Source organism: Penicillium digitatum, chromosome 6 (genome assembly GCF_016767815.1).
Source record: "Penicillium digitatum chromosome 6, complete sequence".
Classification (NCBI taxonomy): Eukaryota; Fungi; Ascomycota; class Eurotiomycetes; order Eurotiales; family Aspergillaceae; genus Penicillium; species Penicillium digitatum.
The window spans coordinates 2,860,919-2,876,727 of record NC_089389.1 but is presented as its reverse complement, the minus strand read 5'-3'; the positions used below and the strand labels follow the sequence as shown (position 1 = coordinate 2,876,727).

At 45.0% G+C, this 15,809-nt stretch overlaps 6 protein-coding genes across 6 annotated transcripts; 2 read left to right on the top strand and 4 right to left on the bottom strand.

Annotated features, from left to right (window-relative positions):
- Positions 1-928: 928 nt before the first annotated feature.
- Pdw03_6021 (Pyridoxal phosphate-dependent transferase, major region, subdomain 1) lies at positions 929-4,165 on the bottom strand (the record flags this gene model as incomplete). The annotated part of the gene is made up of 5 exons (XM_014683012.1): positions 929-2,401; positions 2,451-3,118; positions 3,173-3,520; positions 3,579-3,954; positions 4,010-4,165. The coding sequence occupies 5 exons, from the start codon at positions 4,163-4,165 to the stop codon at positions 929-931; spliced, it is 3,021 nt and encodes a 1,006-aa protein (XP_014538498.1).
- Positions 4,166-6,288: 2,123 nt separating this feature from the next.
- Positions 6,289-6,957, top strand: Pdw03_6020 (MFS sugar transporter Stl1, putative; the record flags this gene model as incomplete). Its single annotated transcript, XM_014683011.2, has 2 exons — positions 6,289-6,354; positions 6,451-6,957. 2 exons carry the CDS (start codon positions 6,289-6,291, stop codon positions 6,955-6,957), a joined length of 573 nt encoding a protein of 190 aa, XP_014538497.2.
- Positions 6,958-8,192: 1,235 nt separating this feature from the next.
- Positions 8,193-9,272, bottom strand: Pdw03_6019 (O-methyltransferase; the record flags this gene model as incomplete). Its single annotated transcript, XM_014683010.1, has 1 exon — positions 8,193-9,272. One exon carries the CDS (start codon positions 9,270-9,272, stop codon positions 8,193-8,195), a length of 1,080 nt encoding a protein of 359 aa, XP_014538496.1.
- Positions 9,273-10,319: 1,047 nt separating this feature from the next.
- On the bottom strand, positions 10,320-10,783 carry Pdw03_6018 (Asp hemolysin-like protein; the record flags this gene model as incomplete). The annotated part of the gene is made up of 2 exons (XM_014683009.1): positions 10,320-10,632; positions 10,692-10,783. 2 exons carry the CDS (start codon positions 10,781-10,783, stop codon positions 10,320-10,322), a joined length of 405 nt encoding a protein of 134 aa, XP_014538495.1.
- A 2,677-nt stretch (positions 10,784-13,460) lies between these two features.
- Pdw03_6017 (Tyrosine-protein kinase, active site) lies at positions 13,461-14,692 on the bottom strand (the record flags this gene model as incomplete). The annotated part of the gene is made up of 3 exons (XM_066101233.1): positions 13,461-13,582; positions 13,639-13,701; positions 13,867-14,692. 3 exons carry the CDS (start codon positions 14,690-14,692, stop codon positions 13,461-13,463), a joined length of 1,011 nt encoding a protein of 336 aa, XP_065958173.1.
- A 462-nt stretch (positions 14,693-15,154) lies between these two features.
- On the top strand, positions 15,155-15,609 carry Pdw03_6016 (uncharacterized protein; the record flags this gene model as incomplete). The annotated part of the gene is made up of 2 exons (XM_066101232.1): positions 15,155-15,361; positions 15,412-15,609. 2 exons carry the CDS (start codon positions 15,155-15,157, stop codon positions 15,607-15,609), a joined length of 405 nt encoding a protein of 134 aa, XP_065958172.1.
- Positions 15,610-15,809: the final 200 nt, after the last annotated feature.

The following is a 15,809-nucleotide window of genomic DNA, read 5'->3' as shown; positions in this document are numbered from 1 at the left end:
TGGTTCTGTAAATTGTGGCATAACACAATGGAGCCTCCCTGTGCACGAGCCGAGACTCTGTGTGATGAGCATAAGGCCTCCGCCTCATGCAGATCTCGAAGGAAGACAACTACAATTTTCCTGAGGTAATGATGGTCGATCGGCCCAGTGCCAGCATGAATAGCAGGTGTTAAATAGGGCTTGCGCATGTGAATCTAATTTGACCAAGATCTCAGCAACTGGACGCGCCGTTGGGAGTAGATATGGAAAATCGGTACTAGCACACGAAAAGGCATTCTTGCAGAGTTGCGTTGCAAAAGGTTGAGACAAAAAACATAGTAATGCTGTTGCAGAAATTTTTCACATCACACACGAATGAGCTAGAGAGTCGAGTCGATCATGCCCTTGTACTACTACAAGTAGCGCAACATCGTTTATCAATATTCGATTACAGCCAACTTCGGTTAGGTACACACTTTTATAAGGCACACCCAAATTCTGTGGCACAGTAGAGTGTGCCGTGATTCATCCTCATGCTGACTGTCTCGTAGACCTTGGTAACTTGCCGGAGTTGAGTTGTAAGGAAGATCATGACAGTCAATTCGAGCTCTGCAGTCTAGCCCGAGTGCTCGAGATAGAGTGGAGTTGATCCTCACGAGTAGCTTGAAAGGAACTTTTGTACGAGACGTGTTTAAAAGGCATAAAATGCAAGGACTTGCCCACATACCTTTAGGTGGGGAAGAGGCTCTCAGCCAGTCTTTTCAGCCCCATACTCAACCTTTTTGCAATCCAGTGATATTTACGTTGAAATCCTCACATCAACGGTGAATACAAGGTAGAAGACAAAGACCTTTTTGGGTGCCCCTGCATCTCATTTGCCACGCGGGAACGATCTCAATTTCCCTCCTATGCTATTGAATGTCAATTGCATCCCAACAAAGATGCCGACCTACTGCCCACTATTCAATACGTTGGTGATCTCGTCCAATTCCGACTCCCACGGAATATCAGGCACCGTCACATCCTCAAAGGGATCAGCATTCAGCACCTGCACGTCCACATGCACATCATCCCCGAGTGTCATTTTACCACGTCCAACCAGCGTGGACAATTCATCCAGTAGCCCAGGTCCATTAGCGATGTTCGGCTTTGGATCAACAAACACTTTGACCTCGAAGGTTTGACCCTTTCGGAAGAAGAAGCCCTCTCTAGTTATCGTGGGATCATCGTTCTTCAACGGAAAGGGGTGCATCGTTTCCTCCCGGTAATCAGTCAACGTGAGGATGAGACCTTCTCCCTTTCCTAGGTGAAGCGCAACTTCACCTTGGAGCTTTTCATCTAGCTGAATGTTACTAGATGAAAGATTGATGTTCGGCGCTTGGAGAAGCATGTGCGAGATGTGGTGTTGATTTTCCGAGCCGAAGAGATAAAACGGCATGAAGTTGCGGGGGTAATGGTCGTCTCGGAATTTGGAGTTCAATCCTCGACTCTTCACCACGCTCTTCATCGTTACTTTGCATTGTATCGAGGACGAGTATTCTCCTTCCTTGACAATACCGATCCTACCGGCGATGATCTGATGGGAGTTGTGAGTGATTTTTTCCATCAATTTTTCAAGATGAACAGGATCGCTCGACTCAAATCCGATGTCTTCACAGGGGAATTCCGCTCGCAGCGCGATGTATTGATTTTTGACTTCTTCGGCTAGTTCCACAGCCAAGATGATCTGTTGACGTTTTGTTGCGCGGTGGAATCCCGTCTGGAAGTCCAGGAACACCTCATCTGTTCCTCGGAGCAGGAATTCGATGTTATCTTCATTGGGACTATTCCGCTTTCGGCATGTTATCACTTCGCTGATGATGGTTTCTTCCAGTGTATGCATCAACTGGTGAATGAAGCCTCGTTCTGTCGGGAACGGGCTCATCACCACATTACGCAGAACCCAGAGGTCCTGTGCACATGGCTCTAGTTGTAGTCGCTTCATGAAGTTCTGCGCACATTTCCCGTATAACGCGGGCTCAAATTGCGTGGAGGTCAGGAAGAGCGGTATCTTGCTAGGATCTTTAGTGCTCTTGGTGATTGAGAGTTTGTCAACTACTCGTTTCATCAAGTAGTTCGCTTCCTCGAGGTCAGTGTTGATGTTGCCCTTGGCGTCGTACCAATTTAGCGCGAAGGCGTTGATGTTCAGATCTGATCCGATTTCTCGGAGCCAACTCATCGCTGAGGGGTTGTTGCTGACCTCATTGTTGTCTTTTGCCAGGATGTGGTTCCAGATGTATTCACGTCGTTTGTCTGCTTCCTCTGACAAGATGTCGAAACCTTCCCTCTCGAAAGGGAGTCTGTTGAAGGGAACGATAATATAGTAGGGTATGTTGTCCTCCTTGGCTTGCTTTAAGTGCATGGCCGCGTAGTATGCCGATAGCTATGAGGGTTAGACATTGTCTCATGATTCTGAGAGGGGGTAATCATACCCGTGCACTGGTAAAGGCCGCTTCACCCAGCAGCATTCCGTATCCGCAGGGATTCAATCCTATAGTCTGATTCGAGAGCCATGCGGCCATCGCGGCAGCACCGGGCTTACTTCCTTCAACACCATATACACCAATATTTTCAAGTGATCCCTGAGTAAGGTACGGACTAGTCCAGGTGACCAAAAATCGCATGCGACCATCCCGATAGCATAGGCTTCCCGCCGGGTAGGGAATATAACCCGCCTTGTGTGGGTCAACAGTGATCGTGTCTGCCTCTTTGAGCGCAATCATATGCTGGATGGTATCGCATTTCAGACTCAGAGATGGAACATTGCTGACGGCGTCGCCTCCATCTCCATCCATTGTGTATCTTCCTGGGGCCATAAAGGTTCGCGGAATCATGCTGGCAAAGTATCCGCCCCAGGCTGCATCGGCATGCACCAGGAACGACAGACCCTTGTCTTGGAATCGACGTCGCAATGCCAGAATGTCATACAAGGGATCCACTTCACCTTCTTCCGTGGATCCGATGATGGCAACTACGGCATATACAGCTTGGCGCTCTTTCAGGCATCGATTGAGCTCTCGCTCCAGCGCTTCGATCGAAATGTGTCCGTCCATGTCAAGCTCTACGCCTTCCATATTTGCTGAACCAATTCCGGCGATCGCTAAAGTAGTATCAGTGATTGATCGCTATGAAGAGAAGAAGGGCAAATAATCACCTCCGCCCTTGGGCCACGAATAGTGCCGTGTTTGGGCAAGGAAGTACTTGGAGGGCTTATTAATCTTGAATTCGCGCTCCAAGACATCCTTCCCTGTGGTCTGAATGCTAAATGGCGTCAAGGCATTCTCTAGGAACTTGGAGGTGATACCATATTGCTCATTCAAAGCATCTCCCAAGCCCAATATAACGTCCGGTTGAAGGTTGAGCAGTTCCCAGTTCCCAAGGTTCTTGAAAAGCTTCTCTTCTCCCACGCAGGTGGTGACGTGGAAGCTATCGGCAATGAAACCCAGGCTTCCTTCCTTCATCGCCTGGTAGAGAGTGAGAGGGTAGAACTTCAAATTGCGAGCTGCACATTGATCAGTACTTCAGTTTTTAGAATTTTTTAGATCAATTGGCATCTTTACCAACCCAGATCGATTCCAGATTAGCCACAGTTCCATCGCAGGTGATATGACCCCAGGAGAGTGGCAGTTTCGATTGCTCGGGATCGGTATTGTATCCGAACATTTCGCACAGCTGCTTTCCAGCCCGAAGCTCGATAACTGTCGTGAATGGACTAGCTTCCACAGTAACGTTGTTGGGGTTGTAAATCATCGTCATGAAGTACCCAAGTAGCCCCGGCATGGTCATATCCGTGCACATGTGACCCTCATAGCGGGGATGCCAGAATGGAATGGAGTGTTTTCCTAGGAGTGTCACGGCTTTCTTGACTGCTTTGTGAAAGTTTTGGGTGATGTTCTGAAATTCCGGGGAGGTTCGAACATCCTCGCTGATAAAGACCTATTGGTGTCAGTTGATGTGCATAGTGCTGTTATGGGAGGAAGTTCGAACACACATCGTCATTGGGTTGGTAATCAGAACGTGTTTTCTCGATTTGATCTAGGATCGCTGTAATGTTGGCTCGGAAGTTTCCCATATTTTCTGATTTTGGTCCGATGAAGTAGGAGCTGATGACATTGTGCGGATTTAATCCTTTGCGAGGTTCATTCATGATTGCGGTTTGTTTGGGTCTTTCTTCTCTTGTGAGGCCATCAATTCATCGGGGAAAGCGAGATACTTATACCACGCTTCCCTTTCATGTCTGGCAACCTCAGCTCTACCCCTCTCATCGATAGATATTCGAGCTGACCGCTTCCCCTCATCTCTGCCCAATGGCTTTAGCCAGCAACGACCCATACGGTACTACAAGTTGCTTTTCTCATAGACGCTACGGATGGGGAATTGATCAACCTTCTAATAGAGTGGAAACCACACTACGGAGTAGTGATAGTGATACCATTTTTCCCCGAGATAGAAGTACGACCTGTCAATACACGAATCAAAGGTCCTACAGCTAGTAACACACAGTCAGGCTGACGTAGACAGTGATTTAAATTTCCCAGTCTAGTGCGAACTACAACTTGCACACTCTACTGTGGGGTCGAAGTGTCCTTACCTCGGCCTTGTGTTTCGACCCGACTGAAATTTACCTATCATTAAAGTGGAATTGGTGGCGGAGCTGAAGACTCAGAAGATCCTGCAGATAGGTCGATTTACTTGCTTATCGATACATCATGCACCACCATAAGCCTTGTTGCAGACCAAAACGTCGGATTAGTCATACTGTTGCATGCCTCAGGCATCACATGTAGGATAGACCAACTAGATAGTCTTCCTTCCACTCTCACCTTCTCTCTCTCCCCGTCCATCCAATTGAATACTGTTTTACCTGCATACATACTATCATTGTATTTGCATCACATACTGCAGCCGGCATCAATGCATGTCACTGTAAATCCTGCCGATCATTTTGCGCTAGCATTGAAACGTTTTTTGAACTGAGCACAACAGGATATTGAAATTATTTAGCAAGATCTTAATGAAATTCGACTAGGCTCGAGTTTAAATTTCGAATAAATGCTCACTAGCATACAACCAAAAAAATCTTGATTTATTGAAGAGTAGCGAAGGGTTGGCGGATCCACCAGAGCAAAATTCTAACGTTAAAAAGGGGTGCGGAGTTAGGAGTGCTCCGTACTCTATATATCGCTTCACAATATGAGTCATACATTATGCAATATGCTAACAAGTCCAGTGGAGATGGCCGAAATAACTAGGCCTGTATATTCAGGCCATTATCCAGAACCCCTTTACTTTGCAAGCAGTTCAGATCTCATTTCTCTGATTCCACGTCTTAAATATCAGGAATATTGCGCTCCGATATCTGCCATTTGGGTAAGACATACTACAGCACGGGCTACAGCTTGTGGGGTAACCTTGCTTTGTGGTCAAATCTAGATCTTAGCTCGAACTACGTGGACGAATGTGCAGCTGAAAGGATGTGGGACTGAAATGACGTGGAGCTGAACTGGTGTGGAGCTGAACTGACGTGGAGCTGAACTGACGTGGAGCTGAAAAAATGTGGAAATTTTCCATCCAATCCATGCCCTACTTTGTACTTCGAGCTCCGTAGTAGCTGATAAAAAGGAGGGCAAACTGCTGGCAAAATATGCAGTTGGGGAACGTTGCCTCTCAATCATCACATTTAGGTCATAGAATACTGTCTACTACGGAGTAGTGGTCACAGAACATGAGTACCAGCATGATAAGTGGACCGAAACACGTACTGATATAACTCTCTCAATAGGATAAATCCATAGAAAATTCTCAAAAATAGATATTATGGCGACCTACAACATCAAACTACAACTTCGTTCTCCTTATCGGTACATCACCCATTTAAGCTCTTAGAATAACTCTCTTTGGATATTAGAACGTGTGCTATAAATCCCACAGATCCCATGAAAAATCCAGAAATCCATACATAATGAATACGATGGAGTCCCCCATATTCTAACCCTTAGTTCTCACCTCCCTCTCCCCATCTCTGCATCTGATTCCGATCAGACACTTCACTAATTCAACTTCTTGAAGATGGACGGGGAATCCTCGAAGAACTCATAGCCAAACTGGAAGGTTTTGTTCACATTTAGCAAGACACAGGAACTCCAGCGCCTCCTAATTGGTTGCTCCGGCCAGTTCTTCCAGCAGTTTACTGGCTGTAATGCCGCTATCTACTACTCAACGCTAATTTTCCAGGAAAACCTGAATATGGAGAAGTACCTATCTCTTATAATGGTTGGAGCGTTTGCTACTGTCTACACCTTTGCAACCATCCCGTCTATTTTCCTGATTGAGAGAGTTGGTCGTCGTAACCTATACTTGATTGGTTTCCAGGGGCAGGGGCTGAGTTTTGTCATTATATTCACCTGCCTGATCTAGGAAAACCTGATCTAGGAAAATGAGGATAACGCCAAGGGTGCTGCCGTTGTCTTCCCCTTCATCACTTTCTTTGCATTCACTCTCTTACCACTACTCTGGATTTACCCACCGGAGATCAACCCCCTCAGTACTCGGACCCTCATTGCGTCGACCTGCGCCAACTGGATCTGCAACTTTGCCTTAGTCTTGTTCACACCGCTTGTTGCTGATCATAGCCCACGGAGTGTTGATCTCTTCTTCGCACTGTTCAAATTTATCGGCTTGATATTCGGTGTCTTCTTCTATGTTGAGACAGCCGGGCGTCAGCTTGGAGAGGTTGACAGAATTTACGCCAAAGCCCACATTGAAGGCAAGATGGCGTGGAGAGTCGCCCAAGATATGCCCAAGCTCAATTTCGAAGAGATCGTCCAGCAGTTTCGCGGCTTGGGCTTGGATACCAACGAACTTGCCGCACATGAGAAGATCGAGCTCGGCCTCAATAGCAACAGTGGCCAGGAGCTCGAGGAGGTAAGGGAGAAATAATAGCGCTCTTTTTGGACATGCTACAGCTGTGCTTCAGCCGTGGCTGAAGGCAACTATGATATTTGAAACTGATTATTGTTTAGTGTCCTTTTTGACCTTCTGTTAGTTTTTTAATCTCTGCCCTAGTAGATAAGACAATATTCTTGTGATAGAAATAATAGCAGTGCTTCTGGCGTGCATATGTATATTCGTAACAAGGATTTGATGCCCTTTTTACATTTCAATCTGTTATTCTACTTAGCTGACACTTTGAGTCTCTTCAATAGATGAACAGTAACTTCCTTGGCCAGTACGGAAGATTGATAAATCATCAGCAGTGACTTTTACCTTTTCACTGGCCACATTGTCTCGTCTTTACTCATTATGGATTTGAAAACATGGGCACAGCCTAACATCTGGAGCCACCAGTTCTTCCAGTGTAGTAATAACTTAGGAAATATTGGCATCTAATATCTTTTATCATCTACGATTTATGGGTTCAAAATAAGGCTAGGGCACGTTGAATACAACCTGATCAAAAAAATCCACGGCTGATCACCCACTTCTTCCATATTGCCGGATGCGGTTGCATCTTGCATTAAAATTGACGTCTAATAACACCTTCTAAACATAAGCGGGGAAGAACTTGGGCAGCTTTGCATAATCTGTAGACGCTGTGGTATTGTGCCTACATGTTTTCCCCCGCTATCATTCCCTGGAAGGATGCACATAGGGGTGTGGTTCCGTCGTTGCTCGACAACGTGTTCATGTTGACTTGGAGGTCCTCGAACATAGTCCCATCAAAGGGATTACATACTTCTAATACTTTGATTTGATATTTTAGTGATCAAGATCATTCACTTGTGGAGCGAAGAATCTGAGAAAAATTTGAGGCTGAGCTTTAATGCCTGCTAGTTCAATGAAAAAAAAAGATGGTATTTTGGAGATATGGAGTACGCAAGAGTAAAGTACAAACAACTAGCAGTCCCCTATTAACAAATGGCAGTACGACATGAAGTCGCTTGAAACGACCAGCTAGATTTTCGTTTTAAAGTTTGATTGAATGTTAAAAGATCATAAGAGGCAAGCCGGCACTAGATCTGCGTGTTGTTGAGGCTTGCAGGCGAATTTTAATCAAGTAAAATGTGATTAACTCCCAACTACTTTCTCTGCGATAGACAAATTGATTGCGTTAAGAACACAAAGACTTTTGACAAAACTAAAAAGACAACATACCAATTACTACAATGCCCATTTTAATGAACAAAAACAACCGGTTGTCTACCAACCCCCTGTTGAGAGCGATAGCTTACCCCGTCAACTTTTAATCCTCGTTCATTCAACAGTGTGATGGTATCACCAATTTTGGAGAGATGGACATCCGGAATATTGAAAACTTGTGTTGACTTCGCATCCAAAGCTGCATTGCGCGGCATTTTTTGGATTTCCCCAGCTGAATTCTTAATTTTCCAGGAAGACAAGGACATCTTACGGTCTTTGGGATTTTTGAGAGTGACTGACCTGGCTCGAAGCCCACCTGGCTCGGGGTTGATCAAAGCCTCATCAATGATCACAGAGTCCTCGGTCAGCTCGACTTCTCCCTTCGCTGTCTCTAAATAGTCGGCCCAAGTCTCTGATGATGGTATGGCATGCCCTGTGTCATCATCGGTGTGCGCAGCTTGTGATGCGAACCCGAGAAACACCCCAACCCATCGACCTGAGTCTGGATAGTTGATCAAAAGTCCACCATCTTGGAACACACCATCATCATTTCTGAATCGCTTAACATTGCCTTGGTTCATATGCACATTATGAATACCCTTTCGATCACTGAACGCTTCTCCGAATAGGTAAATAACGGCCTCGGAATCAATCGCCTGTTTGACTTCAGGTTCTAGAACGTCAATGATATCGTTGTTCAAGCCTGGTTCGTCATGGGGTAAAATTCGACCCGTGTTGACGTTGAATAAGTTGCTCCGGATAAAGTCGAGTCTCACACCAGCAGGTGTCGGCTCCGTTTCTTCGAGGGGATGAAAGTCCGAAGATAGGTCGGCGAGACTGTTGACCATCGGGTGTTTGAAGTCATGATTCACCCAGTAGGTGAGTCTCGATTCATTCTGGTCACCCGACTTGATATTAATTGCTGCTCTGAAGAGCCCTGGGATTTCTTTGTTGTCTCGGCTGGCCCGACGAAACTTTTTTCCAGAATGGTGGCTTAGTCCACCTTTATCACTGAAGTATAGTGATAAATGCGGGCTTTTGCTGTCATCCTCCTTGTATTCAACTTTGTAGCATACAGGGGTAGCTTTCCAGACACCGTAATTATCAAGTGGCATTTTGAGAAAGATAGAGCAAAATTGGTTTTGTGGTAAAGCGAGATTTTGAAATTTCATGAAATTAGTTGAGATGGGGATGGATACTTATAGTCGCTGCTAAGGCCTGTGACGAATATGTGACAACACTGGGCACTTCAGTGTTGGGAGATAACATCGGTAGACTAAGAAGTCCAGACCCTTAGTCTACCGATGTAAAGGTGCACCCTTGCCCAGTGGAAATCAAATCATGACGCATTGGTGACCTATCCAGCCGCCACCTAATGGGCAAAAAAATGGACAGATTTTCTAGACTTTTGACACTGATCCAGATTTCATCCTCGGCTTTTGCCACATGGCTCTGAATTTTCGGGACGGGGTCTACAGATTAGAGCCAGCCGACCTTTAAAAATTGCGGTATATTTAGCTTGTACCACACGATTGCCACTTGGGGCTCCCTTACATCGAAACTTTCAGATTAGGAAATTAAAATAAAAATTAGAATCTTGGGAGCCCTAGAGAGATGGTAGCTATGAGGCATTTATTGATGGTGACAACCATCATTGAATTCATGTAGCCAATTGTTGTTGTAAATATTCATCAACCATCTGATATGGTGTAAGTCGAAGTGATGACGAAAACGCTAGGATTCTACATGATATCGTGGGACAGAATCGCGTTTCCTTGTGAGTAGGTGCCCGTCTAGCCGCACCCTTCCTTACCTACGGAGGGTGTCTACCGGAATACCTTAACTACTTTTATGATATAAATTTTAGGAGCTATGTTGTCTATGCTTAAAAGTGGCGTCTCCTCCTTAAGTGCCACTAGAGAAGGTATTAATATTAAAGAAGCAAAGGAGAAATGTGATGACATTTGATTTCAATCGAGATAATCGTTCTTTCTGGTCGGACAAGTTGACTAGCAATGCTACCTAGCTGAGTTTAAGTGGCCAATATCACTTCCTGAGCGCAAAGAATAAACAAAGGCCAAATCGTTCAATTTGTTCCTTAATAAAAACAGGAGTCCATCCCATAGTCACGGATTCATTCCAACTCTCAAGTCCAATAATGATCAGTCTTGTTCCTTAACAGTAACAGGAATCCATCCCATATTGCCAGATTCATTCCAACTCCCAATGTCAACGATGTATCCAGGATCGTGGTGGAGTTTCATCATTTCATTGCGTTCGTCGAGCTGTGTAGAGGCTCTCCAGGTTAAATTGCAAATCTTCGCGTCCCGTACATCGTCAACAAGATCAATACTTCCTTCAGACGCGTTCATAGCGCAGATACTTCGAATTCCGCCGTTATGGCGAATAACCATATCGTCCACATCTTCAGACGTTAAGATGTCGTTTCGATTATCTTCTCTGTAGAAATTGCCACTATGCATACTTCAGAAAACGCGCCTTCGTTCTTCAAAACAGAGAGGAAAGTAAAGTACCTTTCAAGTTCCGCATTCTCGATACGAATATCATACTTCAGATCATCTTGAATTTGGATTTGAATGTATTTCTGGGCCATTTCAATGTCCATAATGCATCATCAATGTGTTAACTGATTAAAAGTGAATTTGGCGGCAGGACTGACACCTGAACAATTAGATATATAGTCAAGAGATTTCTACGTTGATGTCTATGACGATTTCTCTGATTTCAACCATGGGAAAACGCGGGGCTTTGTGTCCGCTGAAAATAACTGTAGCTCATTTTGTCAAGCAACTCTATTTCCAGCCGTATCTTAACTTGCTCGCCAAGTGACATCAGGGAAGAATTACCTGGTAGGTGCATTCCAAGGTTGAGCGCTTGGCACAATTACCTGATTGTTTTTTATGCCTTAGGCAACTGTGCTTCAGATATAGACCCATATCTATGGGCGACCATGATGATGATGATGAATTCATTGACCCGATTTAGCTCGCTATTACATACATGCTGCTTTGCGGGGGTTGCGTCCCAGAGCCCGCTCCCGACGACAAATAGTGGTTTATTCCCAGTATGCAAATCCACCCTATAAGTAGGACTCGATTTCTCGAGGTCCTGCCACCTGAAAAGTAAGGCCATAAAACCGGCCGGCGTGAATGCAAACAAGATAAAAGGAATAATATAAAGAAATTTAATCTATCTACCCGGTGTAGATAGTTTCCTATAGTCCCTACAGGCGCAGAGTGTCCCCTTCTTTCTCTACAATATACCTTCTACTTCTTTATTTCTCTACCTCTACTTCTTTACCTAGCTCCCCGAGTCACCGAGTCCCTATATAACTAACGTAATTCCCAAGCGAGCTGGCCACCCAAGCGAGCTGGCCACCCCAACCAAAACACGTCCATGAATTAGATCTTAGTTAGTTCAACCACCCACCATGCCACCAATTCATACTCAATCCTCTCTAAACTCAATAGAGCAGGAGGGTAGGATCTGACTAGCTATCTAGGCTTTTAAGAATCAAGAAATCTCTTCAATTCGTGAAGTGGCGCGCCGTTTTAACGTCCCAAGATCCACCCTTTCTACCCGCCTGAATGGTATACAACACCGCGCGATTTCTCGCGCCAACTCTCATAAATTGACCGATACTGAAGAGGAATCTCTTCAGAAATGGATATTCTCTATGGACGCTCGTGGTTCAGCTCCACGACCTTCAATGGTGCAAGAAATGGCGAATGTTCTACGTTCGCATCGCGGAATCAACCCACCATCTACAGTCGGCAAAAATTGGGTCACTAATTACATTAAACGACATCCCAATCTATCCTCGAGATTCTCCAGACGTTACAACTACGAACGTGCTAAATGTGAAGATCCAAAAATCATTGGTGAATGGTTTACACTTGTTCAAAAAACGATTCTTCAATACGGCATTGACAATGATGACATTTATAACTTCGATGAGACTGGTTTTGCAATGGGATTAACCGCAACTGCTAAAGTCATTACGAGATCTGAATACTACGGTCGGCGATCACTTTTACAACCTGGAAATCGCGAATGGGTGACTGCAATTGAATGTACAAATGCTTCAGGTTGGGCACTACCTCCATGCATTATTTTCAAAGGCAAAGTATTCATTGAATCTTGGTTCGACAATCTTCCAAATGATTGGCGCTTTGAAGTCAGTCCTAATGGATGGACCTCTGATGAAATTGGCCTTCGATGGCTTGAAAAACTATTCATTCCATCGACTTATTCACGGACAAAAGGTCAATATCGACTTTTGATACTTGACGGACATGGAAGTCATTTGACCCCGAAATTCGATGAACTTTGCGAAAAAAAACAACATCATTCCAATCTTTATGGCTGCACATTCATCTCATCTTTTACAGCCACTTGAAATTGGTTGTTTTGCGGTATTAAAACGCTCTTACGGTCAACTTGTTGAAAAGAAAATGCGTCTTGGCGTCAACCATATCGACAAACTTGATTTTCTTGAGGCATATCCAGTTGCACGACTTGAAGCTTTCAAATCAGAAACTATTCAAACAGCTTTACAGCTGCTGGTTTAGTTCCTCTTTATCCAGATCGAGTGTTATCTAAGCTCAATATTCAACTTCGAACTCCGACTCCCCCATCTAGTCGAGGTAGTGAATGGGAGCCAAAAACACCAACAAATCACATTCAATTATTGAAACAAGCATCCTCAATCAAAGCATTACTTCGTCAAAGATCCCGAAGCCCGCAAGTCCCCTCAATTCAGCGATAAACCAGGTTTTCAAAGCTTGCCAAATGACGATGCAACCAGCAGCGATTCTTGAGAAAGAAGTTCACGATCTACGATCGGAACACGAGAAAAAGAAGCAGAAAAAAACTCGATCTCAAAAGCAGATACCTGCTACAGAGGGCTTATCAGTTCAGGAGGCTACTGCTTTAATTGTGCAACCAGAGGAAGTGATTGAACCTCCCCGCCCCCAGGTCCGCGCGCACAGGGAAGCACCTTTATTACCAAGAACAAGGGCATTACCGAAATGCGGTGCATGTGGAAATCAGGGCCATAGAAGAGATGCTTGTCCAGATAGACCTAGAATTTAGCTGATTGAATTTAATGGAGTTTTGGTTGAAATAAATGCGTTTAAAATTAAAAGGCTGGTTGGGGTGGCCAGCTCGCTTGGGAATTACGTTAACTATTTAAGTGAGCGTCCAACAAGGAGTTTATGTTTATATACGAACCACTGGAGGCCTGACAAACAGAACCATCTATGCTGAGGGTAAATCTACATTTAGTTCCCATGCATGCATACATCATAGCTAGCAAAACGTAATTCGGCATCTTTGTCCAACCCATAGCAATCTGCCAGTACTTGCAACTGATTTCCTGAGAGTATGCCATCGAGTACGCAGCCTAAAGATAATGTTAGTTATCAAGGATGGGGAGATCATCTAATGGGCGATTCTTACCAATGTTGTTCTCACGTCTTTTTCTCCATGCTCTGACCCGCTCCCTCAATGAAGCAACTGGCTCTGAGTGTATTTGGGTATCATGAACACCTTGGCCAATTTAAACGTCAAGTGAATGAAGGTTCTCTAGCATCTGCGAGGTGCTGCTATAGTGTCCAAGCCAAGCGTTTCGGATAATAGTATCAATGCCTTGGTGATTCGTCTGTATTGTAGGCAAAATCAATTTACCATCCCTGTCAACAGAAAGCTCAGGTTTAATTCCATGCTCAACCTGGAATAGGAGCGAGCCCATTGCAAACATATCAGTTGCCTCAGACAGATTTGGCGAAGGACCGTTGACTGGAAGCGGAAGATCCGAAATGACTAGATTTGATTGACCAAATGGACTAGCGGCACTGAAATCACAAAGAACAGCAGAGCCCTGACTATCGAAAAGAACATTGTCAATCCGTACATCTCCATGAGCAATTCCAAGCCTATGGAGATGGCAAAGAGCGTCGGCAATTTCGCGATACCATCGAACTCGAGAGGACTGTGAGGGTATCTCACCCTCCGGCAAGGGCTGATATCTGCGGAGAAATATCCCCTCGGCTCGATCGGTGTCGATAGCTTCGACGATATGAGGATGTGGCCACTGTTGAAGTAGTCGTAAAACATACCGTTCATCTTGCAACAAGCTAGAGTGAAAAATGGTGTCCGAGGCATAGTGGTACCGGTCGCTATCAGAGGCATCGCTCCCTGGTTGTTCAAAAATGCGACAACTCTTGAGGACTATCTCCTCATCAACCTCGTAGACTTGACCGGAAGCTCCTATGCCCACCATTTTCAGATCAGACTGAAACAGTGGTCGTATGGTATAGATGACGTGGTCCGATGTTCTCGAGGGAGCTCCGACCATATTATTGGACTCAAGATCATTGGCTTTCTGAGGGTTGAATGGATAGATTTTGATGAATAGCGGAAAGATACCAGACAAGATACCGAATGTGCCTTCAATAAAGGATTGACAGGCCACCCGCAAAGCGGAGTAACAGTGCCAGAGGTAAAGTGACATTTTGATGGTACCATGAAATGAATGGAGAATGCACCGTGGAAGTTGCAGTGAATAACTATAGAGCCACGTCACATGACCAGTCAAGTTCCAGCCAAACTCGATTGTTGAACGAAATACAGCGTACTTTTCCACTAGACCATAACAAAAACCAAGGTTCCTGTTTATGGCCTAGGGAGGCCGTATTTGAGGTTTTTGACATCGATGCCTATGAGAACAGGCCGCAAGGCTCGAAGAATCCAACGCTGATCATCACATGACTTTCTACCCAACTTGAATCACTGACTTGACGATACCCCTCCCAAACCCCTCCTATTCCACTGATCTTTTATCAACCGAAAACCCATGTAGCCACACCAAAAAGTCGAAATCTCTTAATGGAATTCTAGTGTTAATAGCATTTCTCCACGCGAAGGCTTGCTGGCTGTGATAAAGGAACGAAGTCGCGCGACTGTTTACCTCTCGATGAACCACCACCAACTCTCTCCCGCGGCGGAGAGTCTGCGCCAACAAATCAAGAATATGATTACCGAAGCTACTCCAAAGCCACCCAAGGCACAATATAACGAAACAACAGTCTTTGAGGAGGATACGAATGGAAACAAAATATACGACGGAATATTGCTCGATAGGAAAGTGTCTGAATTGATCAAACAGATGGATCTCGGAGAAGTACGTAGGTATACCGGTTTCAAAAGCTGCCGTACTCATTTCTTCTTTAGGGGTGGGGATGGAGTCTGGCATACTTTTCCCAGTCGAGACCGCTCATCAACAACTTCTCGCGCATGTGGCTCGTGCCTTTATCTGAAAAGGCAATTATCACTCCCGGTGTTGCTTTGAACGAAGGTTTCTGCACGCTTATCGTTGACCAACCCACATTGAGCTTAGATTCAACTGTAATATTCATTGCACCCAAGTAATCTAGGAATTGTCTTCATCGACATATTATAATTCCTCTCCGTCCAAACCGTACTCTTTAGGCGCTTCCCACAGCCTGTACTGGTGTATGACAGTGCAAATCCTGTCTCTGCAAATCCACAAGGCGCCGAGAGGACCCAAGATCTATGCTAGCCGACCCTGGATCATAATGACTGCTTCGAGCGGCGTAATACGAAGTTCC